At 40.1% G+C, this 15,935-nt stretch overlaps 1 protein-coding gene across 1 annotated transcript in view; it reads right to left on the bottom strand.

Annotated features, from left to right (window-relative positions):
• Nuf2 (NUF2 component of NDC80 kinetochore complex) overlaps positions 1-15,674 on the bottom strand; it is a 41,253-nt gene extending 25,579 nt beyond the window's left edge. The window contains exons 1-5 of the mRNA XM_008848221.2: positions 15,540-15,674; positions 9,508-9,645; positions 8,165-8,239; positions 6,563-6,639; positions 5,988-6,049 (exon numbers count right to left, since the gene is read on the bottom strand). Coding sequence (XP_008846443.1) covers positions 5,988-6,049; positions 6,563-6,639; positions 8,165-8,239; positions 9,508-9,630 — 337 coding nt within the window. The 5' untranslated portion in view covers positions 9,631-9,645; positions 15,540-15,674. The remainder of the gene's footprint in view (positions 1-5,987; positions 6,050-6,562; positions 6,640-8,164; positions 8,240-9,507; positions 9,646-15,539) is intronic.
• Between the last annotated feature and the right edge of the window lie 261 nt (positions 15,675-15,935).

Genomic DNA, 15,935 nt, shown 5'->3' with positions numbered 1-15,935 from the left:
GGATCACCATACCAGATCTCAGATTATATTAAAGAGCTATAGTCATAAAAACAACATGGTACTGGCACAAAAGTAGACATGTAGATCAATGGAACACAAGAGAAGACCCAAACATGAGTTCATATAATTTCAGCCACCTGATATTCAACAAAGGCGCTAAGAACACATAATGGAGGAAAGATAGCATCTTCAACAAGTGGTGCCGGCAAAACTGGATCTCCACCTGCAGAAAACTGAAACTTGACCTTTATCTTTCACCCTGTACAAAAGTCAACTCCAAATGGATCAAAGACCTCAATATAAAACCTGAAACTCGGAAACTGCTACAAGACAACATAGGCAGCACCCTCCAAGATATAGGCATAGGAAAGGACTTTCTAAACCAGACACCAGCTGTTCAGACACTAAGGTCAACAATCAATAAGTGGGACCTCATTAAATTACAAAGTTTCTGTACAGCAAAAGAAGTAACTAAGAAAGGGAAGAGGAAACCCACCAAGTGGGAGAAAATCTTCACCAGCTACACATCAACAGAGGATTAATATCCAGAATATATAAAGAACTCATAAAATAAGATAAATGATCCAATAAAAAGATGGGCAATAAACCTAAACAGAGAGTTCTCAAGTGAAGAAATAAAAATTGCTAAGAAGCACCTTAAAAAGTGCTCAACATTCTTAGTAATTATAGAAATGCAAATCAAAACCACTTTAAGATTTCATCTTACTCAGACTGGCCAAGATCAAGAAAACAAAAGATTCCAAATGCTGGAGAGGATGTGGAGAAAGAGGAACATTCATTCACTGCTGGTGGGAATGCAAACTTGTGCAACCACTATGGAAAACAGTGTGGAGAGCCCTCAAAAAACTAAAAATGAACCTACCATATGATTCAGTAATACCACTCCTTGGCATATATCCAAAGAACTCGTCGCACTGTAGAGATACCTGTACATCCGTGTTTGTTGCTGCTCTCTTCACAATAGCTAAGAAATGGAAACCGCCTAAATGTCCCTCAACTGACAGATGGTTAATGAAAATGTGGTACATCTACTCAATAGAGTTCTACTCAGCAGTTAGAAAAGATGAAATTATGAAATTTGCAGGTAAATGGATGGAGCTAGAGTGTTATACTAAGTAACACAAACGCAGAAAAGCAAGTGAAGTATGTTTTCCCTCATTTGTGGATTACAACACCAATTCCTTATATGTGAGCATATAAATTCTGATGTAACACCAGGAGCCAGGTAAAGGCAAAGGATACATGAAGGTAAAGGAAAAGAAACAACCTGAAAGGGGGATAGTAGGGAACAGATGTTATCTGAGGGAGGTTGAAAAACTGTGAGTAATTGGCAGGGACATGTAAGGGTCCATAGTGTCGGGAGCAAGGGAAATTGGGAACAGAAGGATGATGGGAGTTGGGAGGTACTGGGGGAAGGGTGGGAATGGTGGGGGCACTGATACTGGGAAGTGAGGGAGGCCAGATGGCAGAAAAAGAGTAGAGATGAGTGAATCCCAGGGGGCTAGGAAATGTAGAGGGGAAAGTGATGCCCTAGAAACCCTATGAGAAATGCATGTAGTGTCTGAACATTAATGCATATGTATACCTAGGAACTGCTTGGAAGGGAATGCAGTGTGAGATAGAAGAGACCTCTCTTACAGCAGAAGAGGAGGCGGTAAGACTGTAAGAGCCAGGGCTGGTTCATGAACGAATGAGGTGGAGGCTTCCAGGCCAATGGAGGCTTGCTAATGTGTGCCTGCGGCAGCAGTGGCATCCAACACATGACCCATGTCAGCTCAATCAAACTAGGGTCCAAAGGGGAGGTGAGAAACAGGTGGCGGGTCAGCACTAGATCAAGAACTATTTGAGACTGGTTGCTGCTGGGTGACGGTGAGCATGACTTGCATACGACCACTGGATGGGCTGACTAGACTCCAGCGGGCGCATTTGCACCGAAGGACATTTGGGTACAAAAGCCTGAATGAACAGGACTAAGCATGTATGGCAGAGTGCATAGGATTTGGTGGGGGGAGGCATGGATGGGGAAGGGAGAGTCTGGATATGAGTGGGAAATATTGTCTGAAATTTTAAAAGCTCAATAAAAAGAAAGAAAAAAGAACTAGCCTAGATGAACATCAACAGATAAATGAATAAAGAAAATGTGGTTGAATGACATCACGTCATTCACCTGATTTCAAGTTTTACTACAAGAGGGTATACTCGATATACTAGATATCGACATCAAGGGTGCTAGGAAAACTGGATATTCACACATACAAGAATTAAACTACATTCTAGAGAATAGCAAGCCAGAAATAGGACCAACTGATTTTTTTTAGATACATCTTTTTCAGAAGTTTTACATTCACATAAAAACCTGAGTAAGAATTACACAGTTCTCATACACCTCACCTCTCCAGACAAGTACAGCCAACTCTCCCAACTTCCATGTGAGTGGTCACTTTTGTTATAAATGATGAACCTGCACTGACACATTGCTACCACTCAGACTATGCTCTTGTTGCTGTTTCTATGGGATTTGGACAACTGCATAAGGTATGCATCCACCACCAGTACAGCAAGGTAACAGAAGCTCTGCTGTCCTAGAAATCCTTTGGGCTCTAGCTAATTCCTCCTCTTTGTCCATTAAGCCTGGGCAATCACAATTTTATTTTACTGTATTTTACTGTTTACCTTCTCCATAGTTTCATCCTTTGCATGTCACATGGTTACGAAGCCTTTTCAGTCTGGCTCCTTTTACTTCATAATATGCAGTTATAATTCTTCTGTACTTTCTCGTGGCTTAATAGCTCATTTCCCTTCAGCACTGAACAGTATTCTTTTGTCTGGATGTACTACAGTTATTTACAGATCCACTGAACATGTTGATTGTGTCCAAGATTTAGTAATTGTGAACAAAGCTGCTACAAACTGCTTGTGTGTGTGGTTTTGTGTGAACCTAGTTTTCAGTTCCTTTGGGTGGATGCTAAGGAGCATGATTGCTGGATCCTATGGTAAGAATATGTTTAAATTTGTAAGAAAATGCCAAGCTGTGCCCCTATGCACTGCCACCAGCAAAGAATAAGAGTACCTGGGGCCCCACGTTCTCACCACTTGAGACTGTCACTGCTTTGGATTTTCGTGATTTAATAGCTATGTGGTGGCATGTCAATTGATTTTTGACAAAAAGTGTCAAGGTGATTCATCAGGGAAAGGCCTCAACAAGTGGTACGAGAATAATGACACCTCTATGCAAAACGAAGGGTCTAAATCTTGACTTACACCATATGCAATACCGAGAGCATTAAACAATAAAAGCTAAATGATAATACTCAGGAACCAAACCTCAGAGAGGCAGATCTTGACACCTTAAATGAAGCCACGATTTCTTAGTAGTATAAACAAAATGTATTTTAAAAATTCAGTTGGAATATTCAAAGTTGAAATTTATTTTACTTTATAAAAAAAGTTACAAAAGTGAAAAGGCAAGTAACCGAAACAGAAGGAAGTATCTGCATAGCCAGTCAGTAATGCACTTGCCAAGTATCTGCAGAAAGCTGACAATTCGGTAAGATAAATACAAATTTAAAAAACAGACATATAGCCTGGCATCATGGTGCACACCCTGAATCCCAGCAGTCAAGAGGCAGAAGCAGGTGGATCTCTATGAGATTGAGGCCAGCCTGGTCTACACAGTGAGTTCCAGGTCAGCTCAGCCTACAAGAATATCCCATCTCAAAAAACAAAACAAACAAAAAATAAAGACAAATAGTTTGGGAAAAGAACTTCACCCAAGAAGCTATGTCATAGGAAACAAGCATATGAAAAGTATGCTGTTTCATTAGTCATCAGGGAAAGGCAAATTAAAACCACTACGTATCTTCTAGAATGACAAAACTCAAAAACATATACTACATATACTACCAAAACCAGGTGGACATAGTGCAACGGAAACTATCAGATACTGCTGGTGGTAACAGAGCCATGTTGGATAGCAGTTTGGCAACTTCTTAAAAAATTAGGCGTGGTGGCACATGCCTTTAGTCCCAGCACTTGGGAGGCAGAGGTAGGAGGCTCTGTGAGTTCAAGGCCAGCCTGGTCTACATAGTTAAGTTCCAGGTCAGCTGGGGCTACAGGGAGACCCTGTCTCAAAAAAAAAAAAAGAGAGGAAAAAAAAAATGGGCATGAACTTAGCACATGAAGCAGCATTTCTAATCTTCAGTATTTGCTCATAGAAACAAAATTTTGACACAAAGAGTTATAAATATGAATGTACAACTGCTTTGCCTATAATTTTCTAAACATTAGAAATAATTCAAATGTCTATTAACTGGTCAATGGATACAAATTGTGCTACATACTTACAAGAGGATACTCCTAAACAACAGCAACTAAAAGACTAATAAATACAATTAGCATGGATAAACTCCTGCTTGAAGTCAGACAGAAAGGCTATGAACTATGTGACTACATTGTATGAAATTCTGTGACAAGTCAAAACTGCAGTGACAGCAGACACATCAGCATTGTCAGGGGAAAGGGAGTGACCACAGGGGACTGGACTACAAAGGAACATGAGGAACTTCGATGGGTCACAGAAATGTTATGCACAATTACTGCACTGGTTGGTTATACAACCATATACATTTGTTAAAACTCACCCAGTTAACATATAAAATTGGCGATTTTTATTATGTGTAAGTCATATCCATAAAAACACTGACTGCTCTTGAAGAGGACCCTGGTTTGATTCCCAGCACACACATGGTGGCTACGAACCGTCCTTAACTCCAGTTCCAGGGGAATCCGAAGCCCTCTTCTGAATTCTGCGGCATTGCACGACACGGGTGCACTCACATACAGGCAGGCAACACACTCATACACGTAAAATAACAATAATAAATAAAAAAACATTTAAAAAAAACAAGATTAAAAAAAGAGAACCAAAAGAGGATAAAAGGCATTTTAAACAGGGTACCAAATCTCTTTCAACATAAAATCACTTGAGGGGTAATTCAGAATCAAATGAATACAAGGCATTTATACTGGCTAGAATTCACATCTTATTGTAGTATCAGAGCTATTCCCAATGCTACAATATGATTTTTTCATGTTTAAAAAAAGTAATTATTAATGATAAATTTGGTATGATTAACCCACTATGCAGCATCATACTTGCATATTATTTATATCTGTACTCTCAATTTTTAAAATTTTATTTAAGAGAAATGATTATTGTCTTCATAACAAAACTGGCTTAGAACTGGATCACATGGCGCTTTCTCTTCTTATCTCTTCCCAGTCCACAATGCTCGAATCTCTTAATGGCCTCTCTCAGATCAGCAGCTGGGCTCCACACACTCAAGCCTCTGTACCATGTCTGCCCACTGCTGCCACTCTGCTCCCTGTCCTAACGCTACTTTCCCTGGGCATACAGAGAATCCCTGTCCGTCTTGTCCTGTGTCTGTTTGTGGGGTGGATGTCTGAGGCATTTCTCATAGTAAGTGCAAACCTCTGGAGCATTCACCATGTTTGTGGGACTCTTATCCCAAATTTGAATAACATTTTAAAAATATGAAGCATTAAGAAAATTCAGTCCAGGGGCTGGAGAGATGGCCCAGCGGTTAGGAGCACTGACTGCTCTTGCAGAGGACCTAGGCTCGATTCCCAGCACCCACATGGTGGCTACGAACTGTCCTGAACTCCAGTTCCAGGGGTATCTGAAGCTCTCTTCTGACCTCTGCAGTATTGCATGACACGGGTGCACTCACATACATGCAGGCAATACACTTATACACATAAAATAAAAATAATAAAATATTTTTTAAAAAAGAAAAATAAAAAAAACAGTTTTCTGTTGCTCTACCAAGGTCAAATTTTCCACTTTCTAAAATAGCTTTCCTTCTAATTTCTTTAATATATTTATTGACAAAAAGGTAAAATGGTAGATTTAATGACTATTAACATTGTTTAAAATTTGTACTTACTTGGATACAGAAGATCAGCAATCTCAAAGTCATTCACCCGGCAAATGGGCATAAAAGTGTCCCTTGAAAATAAAGAGAAAGAATATTGAAGTGTAGTATAAATTAGATACCAAGCCAATGGACACAAACATCTTATTTTCAAAGCGATTTCTCAATGCTAAAGGCTTCTACAGCGCCTAACTCTACAGCACTGAAGCCGACTGATTTTGTTTTGGATACTGGTAGTACTCACATAGTGCGTATTTTTTCTGATATCATACTGATATTCCTGCAGTGTCAAGGCAGTTACGGAATCTAATTATCAGCATATATTCTTGGTGATACTAAGACCCTTTAAGAACTCAAAGCCCTCCACAAAGCTAGCAGAAGAATTCAGGGTTATAGCATCTTAACACTTCATTGAAAGCCCCTTGAGAAGTGTCAGATGGGGAGGTTGTTCTGTTTGTAGAAACCCATCATTTTGAATATATATGGGATAAAGTAGAGAGAGAGTGAGAGATGTTCCTTCACAGAGAATACCATATCATTAAGACAGCCTAATTTAATGTAGATGGAAATAAAATCAATTTACTCACAAGTGAAAGAACAGATTGCTGACTGGTAAAAAGCCCTCCATTATATGCGGATACATGACTTCAGTATTCACTGGCATCTAAGTGAAATAAATCATGAAATCCAAATTACATATTAATTAAACAAAGAAGAAAATCTTCAACCATAAGAAACCTTAATCATAGGATATGATCAAATTATATTAATTTATTAACATTAAATCTGAAAAATAATATGACTCCCTGTGCAAGGCCAGTGGTGACAGTGATACTAATGATGCTAGGTTCCCAGTGGGCATTTAATGATTTTTAAATGAGTATCAGGCACTGTGCTAGGCATTTTACATTTATTGTTCTCTTTGCATTTTCATAACCCTCTTCAAAGGGTTACCCTAACTTTTTGTTTGTTTTCATTTTTTGAGATATGGTCTCACTATGCAGTTTTGGTTGGACTGGATATTCCTATGGAGATCAGGATGGGCTTGAACTCTGAGGCCATTTTCATTTTATAAAGAAACTAAACCTTTGCAAAGTTTCACGGTAAACAGATGGCACAGCCTTTGACCTTAAAAAAATATGTAATCAAGCTGGGTATGGTAGTGCATGCCTATAGTCCCAGCACTTAGGAGGCAGGGGCAGGCAGATCTCTGTGAGTTCGAGGCCAGCCAGGTCCACATAGCAAGTTCTAGACCAGCTGGGAGTGAGTTCCAGGGCAGCTGGGGCTACAGGGAGACCCGTCTCAAAAAAAGACAAAAAAAAAGTATATATGTATATATATATATAATCATAAGGTAAGAGTAGTGGTACATGTCCGTAATCTAAGCACACAGGAAGATTGTGACATCAAGGCCGGCTTAGGCTAAGAGAAAACAAAAAAAAATATTGATGAGATTCCAAAGACATTATATTTTCAGTACATTTTCAGATGATGCCCTGATGATTTCATAACAAACCATAATTTAAAAAATGGTCTTTCTGACTAGAAATATCTAATTTGCTAAAAGCCCAGTTGCTTCATTTCAGCTGCTTGGACCTTACTGCCTGTCTTCTATACTCGTCTTCAAATCCTTCTAAAGAAATGCACACCTAGGGGCTACAGAGATGGCTCAGCAGTTAAAAAACACTGACTGTTCTTGCAGAAGACCTGGATTCAAATCCCAGTACACACATGGCCCCTAACAACTGTCCGTAACTCCAGTACCAGGGGATCCGACAGTCTCTTCTGAACTCTGTGGGCACTGCACGACACAGGTGCACTTACACACATGCAGGCAATACACATATACACATAAAATAAAAATAACAAATTTTTTAAAATTCTTTTTAAAAAAAGAAGAGCACATCTGTGAAGACTTGGCAGACAAACCTACAATCTGTGAATTGCCTGCACTGTGTCAGTAACTCCTAAGTGTCAATCAGGTCTTTTACTGTAGCTTTCATCTTCCTAAAGGCACCCATATAAAGTACTATCAGGATTAAAATTCCTTTGTCAGTGACATTAATTTTACACAAGCCCCTAGACTTGCTGAAAATAAATTATTTACATTTACGCAGCATGCACTGTGAGAACTGCTATAAAATCAAAGCCAAAACCAAAACCAGTCTTCTACTTCCTCTTGAACTCACCATGTAAAAGTGCTCCAGCCGTATTCCATATACTATTTGTAAGGCTCGCATGTAGATCATGTGCAGGACTTCAGGCTAAAATGGAAAAACAACTATTACTCTGCTATGCACAGTGCTGTATAATTATCATCACCATCCAAGGCTACAGCAAACAAATGCAAAGAACCACGTGAGAAAGTCACCCTATTTCCCTTGAAATACTTGACAGTGTCTCCAAATGTTAAGACACCTTGTATTTGTCAATTTGTAGAAAGGTAGTAACTGGCCAAGGAGACCAGCTTCTTAAGCATGAGAACAAGTCTATCTGGATCCAATCCAATCAATCCATCTATCCCGGGAAAGGAGGAAGAAGGGTGAGTCCTTCAGAGCCCTGTCAGGTATGTCGAGGAATGTTGGAACACTCAAGATATTCTTTTCCTTTTCTTTTCTTTAAAGAAAGATCATGGGAAACCTTATTTGCTTCTTTAGCTAGTAAGTTTATCTCCGATTTAAAGTTAAGTGGTATAAACACTATGGAGTAATAACAGGATTTAAAACACCTTATCTTCGAAATCAGTAGTTCCCAAATGCTAGCCTAGTATCCATTCCATACACAAGTTTATTGGGTGACAATAAAATGAGAAATATAATAAAAATGTGGTAATCTTTTCATAAAGCTAAATTTATTCAGCTTAAAGGTTTTGGGGTCATTCTTTCCATTTTAAAGAATTAAAGGGTACTAAAATAAACAAGTCTTGGTGCTAGACCAGAAAAACAAGTCTTTCTGTATTATACCTTCAAGACCACCACAGGAAACTAGAGACGTTGGGATTTTTCTGTGACACATAAATAGTCCATTTTTGCATTTAATAACCAAACAAATAAAGAATAATATCTGTCAAAACAAGGCAATTCCCATCTGGGGCATAATGCAAGAAAATTAATCTCTACACTTCCAAAGAAGACTGTTTCTAAGCATGTGTGTGCGTGTTGTTTGTGTGTGTATTTGGAAACCACTTGGAATAAGTCCTGTCAAGTCCTACCAATAAATGACAGTCTCATCCTACTACAACAATAATAAAAAATTTAATATACTTTAATGTATCTGTGGTTTAAAGCTTTTTTTCTTTAAAGAAAACAACCATATTAAAGAACTGAGTGCCCAATGGGAATGTAAAAGTTGCCCCACATATAAACTTAATGTTATTTTAAAATTACACTAGGTGAGAGATTTTTCTCTAGATTAAAAATGACTTGCCTACAACAAATCTGAGGGCATATTCCTTTCTTCCCACATTGCAAATCTAGTAGCTTACTTTGTTCTAAAATATCAGTATCTACATGCAAACACAATCACGGTTTACCTTCGGATTTGGATAAAGATCATTCTTAGAGAGGTTTTTGCCATCAGCTCCTGTTAATAACTTATTGCGAATATGAACCACAATCTCAGCTGCATTGTATCTGGGGAATGACAAAGTTTCCATCTTGAAAGTCCCCGCCTAGTTCAACAGAGGGAAAACCAAGATGAGAAGTACACACAATGAATTGCTCTGATTACCTGGAAACTGACAAACAGGAACAAAATGAACAAGCCAAGGTTGAATTATTTGTAGTAGTGTTAACTATCATCAAATATCTTAGTAAGATAAAGAACTTTAAACCAGATGTGGTGATACACACCAGTAATCAAAACACTTGAGAGGTGGAGGCAGGAAGATCAGAATTCAAGGTGGAAAATTATACATTAAGCTCAAGGCCAGTCTGGACTACATGAGACTCTGTTTTAAAAAAGGGGGTAAGTTTTAGACATGCATAGAGAGGGGAAAGGAGAGGAGCAGAGAAAGAATGGGGGGGTATTCTATCCCAAATAACTTTTACCTCAAAATAATAGATATTTTTTGCTAATTTTCCTAATGTTCTGATCCATAAGAAATGAAGAATGTGAGGTGACATGTACTTGGGAAGTTACGTATTTCTTTTTACATGAGGGCTAGAGGATTTAACAAAATCCTGAGAATTATTTCTCAAAGTTTATAAGGCAACATCATCATCAGAAGCTATATATAAACAATACTAACATAGGTAGAAAATAAAATTGTACTCTCATTTGATATCCTACTGAAGACACATAGTACAAGGACTAATAAGATTTTAAGATGAGAAAGAGGGAGAGGGAGGGACAGGGGGAAGGGGAAAGGGAGAGAGGAAGAGTGGGGGAGAGAGAGAGGGAGGGAGGGAGGGAGATAGAGAGAGAGATAGAGAGAGAGAGAGGCTTTAATTGGCAGGATTCCTTTCACCAGAGTAAGAGAGTAACACATACACACACATACAAAACAGCAAAACCCCATTTGCTCTAATATATTCAGACAATGGATTATTTCTACCCATGTCCCCTTAGACAATTCAGTCTCCCATATACATCCCAAGGAAATGTTTAGAGCCATTTTAAGTTGTCAGGAAAATAATGCCATGGATAAGAAGCCAGGTATTATGCTAAATACCCCACAGTATATAGGCTGGATTCTTACTGGAGTCATTCAGTCCAAAATGTCAATGTTCTAGAGCTTATACTTTATAACACATGTCAAAATGTACTGAGATTATATTTATAAAGCCGACATTGTGCCATCCTAGATACCCCAGACTATCTCCTTTTCTTCTGGACCCTAAGTGGCTGGACACCAACAGTAACAGGGAAGCAACACTAGCAACCAAAGCTCCTCAGTCACCCAGACACTGGTTCAAATTCCCTGCTCTCCGAAAGGCAGTGTGAACACAGAGACCCATCGTGAACATACTCAATTTTGCCAACAAGCTAATAGCTTGTAAGTTTGGAAATCTACTTCCAAAGGTTCTTAACGTTTCTTAGAATATTAGGGTTAAAAAGCAACTTTGGCAACTTGCCTAGCCTCCAGTAAATGGAGGATGCCATTCTAAAAGACAAATAGCTTCCTAATTCTGCTTGAATCCTTGAAAACATCACAGTTCACTAATTTTCAAGTCTATTTTTCCTACTTTAGTATGGTTCTAATCATTAGCTGACTCTTCCTCACAGTTTAGAAATGTTGTAACTGTCACTACTGGTCCTCCTTTTTAATCACTGAAACTACATAGATTATCTCAATCCCTGTTTATATGCCACTATATTAAAAATGGGAAGAAAGCCATGCTGTCTCTTCTAAACCTACTCTTCTTCAAGATGAAATCTTTACACATGGCCACTCCTTTTATGGCACTGTTTTGGAAACTTTACCATTTGTGACAGGAAAAAACATGCACATTTTCTTACTCATGCAACAAAAACCAGCACAGATTTATGACCAGATAGGGGTGGTTTCTGGCAAGCAGCAAGCAGGCAAGCAATTAGAAAGTAGACCCCAGCAGGGTGACCTCTCATTCAATTCTGACATCACCTCTGGTCAATGTCAGATCACACTGGTTAAGGATTTAATACTACCCTGCCGCCTTCTGAGCTTCTAATCACAAGTCCCAAACTGTTTTACTTATGCTTCTGATCAACCTACTATATACTGGAGTTTTCACCGTGCCCTCCTTGGATTCAATTAATCTGTTAGAGAAGCTTAGGTGCTGGGGAAATACTATGTTTACTGGTTTACTACAAAAGATATTACAAGGGATGAACACCAGATGAAGAGTTGAATAGGGCAAAGTGTGAGGGAAAGGACTTGCAACTTCTAGGAACCACAAAGTGTTTGGCTATCCCAGAGTTTCTCAAAATCGATCTTTGGGGGGGTTTAGAAAAGCTCAATTTTGTAGACATGATTGAGTTTTATCAATGGCCATTAGTGGCCAGAACCACTTTCAGTCTCTCCCTTTCCCAAGATTAGGGGATGAGGCCAAATGTCCTAAACCAGTAAGACTGCCTTAGTCTTTCAAATGACCCAACTCCCATCCTAAAGCAACTGAGACCCCCCTCATTAATCAACCATTAACATACAGAATGTCACTTATCACTTTGAAGATACCAAAGACTTTAAGAACTGTATATCAAGAACTTTGAACAAAACGATCAAATGTATATTTCAGGATATCATACCATCCTACTTACATTATTACCCCCTAAGCATTATTTTGTCAGTATCTTACTTTTTGCATGTGTGTGCATGTAAGGTGGGCATGGGTGCATGTGGAGCCAGAGGGCAATCTTCAATGTTGTTCTTCAGGTGCAGCACACCCCCTCCCCTTTTATTTGAAATAGGGTCTCACTGGCCTAGAACTCACCAAGTAGGCTAGGATGGCTGGTCACCAAAGATCTACCTGTCTTTACCTCCACAATGCTGGGATTTTAAGTGAGCATTACAACACTCAGTTTTTTTGTCCCCATTTCCCCCTCCCCGAACTCAGGTCTTGCCTTAACCAACTGAGCTCTTTCCCCAGTCCAACAATATCTTCTTAAGATATAATATCCAAGCCTGGTGTGGTGGTGAAAGCACTCCTCTAGTCCCAGCATTCAGGAGGCAGAGGCAGGCAGATCTCTTTGCGTTCAAGCCCAGTCTGGTCTACATAGCAAGTTCCATTCTAGTTGGGGCTACAGGGAGACACTCTCAAAAACAAAACAAAAATAAATGAACAAACAAAAAAACCCCAACAAAACAAAACAAGATATAATATCCAAAATGAATGCAATACTCCAGATATGGACAGCCTAAGGCAGAGTATCAATACAGTGAGGAATGGCCTCAGCTGATTTAGGCTGTAATTATAGCACTCACTAGAAATGCATGTGAAAGAAACTCCAAGAGCTTCACCAGGACCCACTTATATCAGTCTGGATTTCCTCATCTGCTTCTGATAATTTGAACTTTAAGCTAGATTTGTATTTTCTACTACTGAATTTCGTAACAGCAAGCTTTTATTTCAGAGCTAGGACCATTCTGATTTGAACATCTCACATATTAGCTATTTTGGTATAAATGTGTGGGGAATTAAAATAACCTAAGTATATTCATTTGGTGTATTTCAAGAAACTGCAGAAACAGGAACGACTCTGAGAAGTCTTTTTGTAAAGAGATTTACAAATATCTAATCGGCTCTGAGAAGTCTTTTTGTAAAAAGAAATTTACAAACATCTACATTAGTGGGAGCAGGCAGAGGCTTTCCTATGGGGTAGTTCCCTTTCTGCACGAGAGATCTTGTCACAGGAAAAGATTGGGTTTCTGACTCCTGGCCCAGACAGAGACTACTCCAGCTGGCAGTTACAAGAGACTTCACCAATATAACAAGACAGCCTCAGGTGCTGGGTTCCTCCTCCCATCACCCTTCCAAAGCCTCAGTCACTTCCTTTGAAGCCCAAGTCCCCATCCCTCCATTAAGCTCTTTCTAAGCTTCAACTGTCAATTGCTCCTTTGAGTTTTGTTCTGTGTGAGACTCCAGTGCTCAGTCACCTATTAGATTCTAGCTTGCTTTCTTTCCCTGTTCAATATTCTGTGGTCAGGTTATTTCATAGACTGAATGATCAAACTTTCAGAAAGAAAAGAGTAAATAAGCTTTCTATATTTTTCACTTAAGTCTCAGATTTAAAAGTTGCTCATAAGGCCATGCATGGTGATGCACACCTTTAATCCCAGCAGAGGTGGAGGCAGAGGCAGGGGCAGGGGCAGGCAGATCTCTGTGAGATTGAGGCCAGCCTGTCTACATAACAAGTATTAAGTTCTAGGTCAGTGGGGGCTACCCCTACCCCCCCAAAAAATAACTGTTCATAAAAAAGAAAAATCACAAAAAGGTTACTTTCTAAAGCAAGCTACACCTGGATTAGCAGTTATGACAACAGAAGAGTGGGTATAAAATACCTTCACAATTATCATATATCCGACTCCACTAATGTGTACAACCTGTCAGGTTAATACTTACAAAATTTCAGCATGTCACATAACATGTGAACAAAAATACTCCAATCAGCTACCTACCACATAAATTTCAAATTTTTCTGCTGAGTTTCTAAGACTTTGAATAATATAATAACATCCAGGTCCATGTTAGTCTCCTCCAAGTCACTCCCTAAATTTCCAATGTTTCATTTTCTCTAAACCCTCTACACCTACCTGTGTAGTACTGAGGGCCCATCTCCCATCCTAAAACTATCAACAGGCTTCTACCTGCACTTATACAATACTAATCCCCTATATCCAAATTTTTCCACTATTCAATTCATTCCTTCGTGTGTGTACACAAAGATGAAGAGCTCTTCTAACTTCATAGCTTAAGCTGTATAGATTACCTCTAATTACCTCTCTCTCTTTTATTTGCAATTCATTCCTTCGTGTGTGTACACAAAGATGAAGAGCTCTTCTAACTTCATAGCTTAAGCTGTATAGATTACCTCTAATTACCTCTCTCTCTTTTATTTGCAACACACTACAATGCTGAGCAGAGCAGGTGCTGAAAAGAATATCTAGTAGATTTTATACAACTCTTTTTACAACAGCAGGAGGCAGAAATTAAATAATAAAATCAATTTAATAAGTAAGTGGCTCCCAATTTTAATGAAATAGATCAAAAGTTCCTCAAAATCGAGGTGGGTGGGGCAGGAGGGATGGCTCAGCAGTTTACAGCACTGGCTGCTCTGGCAGAGGACCCAAGCTCAGTTTCCAGCATCCATATGGTGCCTAACAACCGTCTGTAACTTCAGTTCCAGGGGATCTGACACCCTCTTCTGGCCTCTGTGAGCACTGCATGCAAGTGGTGTACATGCAGGCAAAACACTCACACAATAGATAAAAGATGGATAGACAGACAGATAATAAAGTTCCTCGGATGGATGGATGGATGGATGGATGGATGGATGGATGGATGAAGTTCCCCGAAGTTATGGAAGGTGGTCGTGTTACATGTGTACTGCCCAACACATACTCAGCTCTCTGACTTGGATTAAATATATTTCTGCCTCTTGGTTCACGGTTTTGAACAGGAAATATTTGAGCAATGGAGATACATAGAAAGTTGACACGCATCCATCACTAAACAAGTCACTCTGCCACTCTTGTGGAGCAGGCCTGTAATTTCAGGACTTAGGAGATGGAAGTAGGACTAAGCTTTCAAGACCAGCGGCAGTTACATAGTGAGTTCAAGGCCAGCCTGCGATACAGGAGACCCGGTCTCAAAGCAACACACACGCACGCACGCGCACACACATTCACAGAGCCCACACATACAAGCACACGCACACGAACACACACGCAAATCGATGCGTGCACTGGGATCTGCAGAGCAGGCGCAGGGCTCGCCCCATCCCCCAGGCTGGCTTCCCTGGCCTCCTCCCCAGCACCTCTGGCGACAACGCGGCTAAACTCGGTGCTGCTCCCGCCCCCGGCCCCTGGGTCAGCGTACGGAGCCCCCGCCTCCTTCCCAGCCTCCCGCGCCCGCTCGCGCTCACCTGCGGTACCAGCCTCCGGAGAGAAGCCGGCGAGCTGCTGGATCAGCTACAGGCAGACAGACAAATCAACAAACACCGACCGTTGTCATTTTTCAAACCTGCCGCCTTCGCCTGGAAGTCCCGCCCCTTTCCGCCGAGCCCATTTCCTGCGCGCCGGATGCCGGAAAGGCTCAAAAGGCTTGAGTTGGCGCTCCAGGTTGGCGGAACCATTGTTCATGGACTTGGCTTCCTACCGGAACTCAGATTTCAGAGGACAGAGGAGCGTAATTTCGCGGGGTAGAGTTCCGGGCAGTAGTCTGGCAGTTGTCGTGATAGTCTTCATAACTTTGCGACCCGCTTCTCAGGTTAATGGGCGGAAGTTTTAGAATACTTCAGTTAAGCTCAGAGGGTGACAGA

The sequence above is a fragment of the Nannospalax galili genome, unplaced genomic scaffold, assembly GCF_000622305.1.
Source record: "Nannospalax galili isolate Female #2095 unplaced genomic scaffold, S.galili_v1.0 scaffold383, whole genome shotgun sequence".
NCBI lineage: Eukaryota > Metazoa > Chordata > Mammalia > Rodentia > Spalacidae > Nannospalax > Nannospalax galili.
Note: the sequence above shows the minus strand (reverse complement) of the source record. Positions and strands in the feature narration are given on the sequence as shown.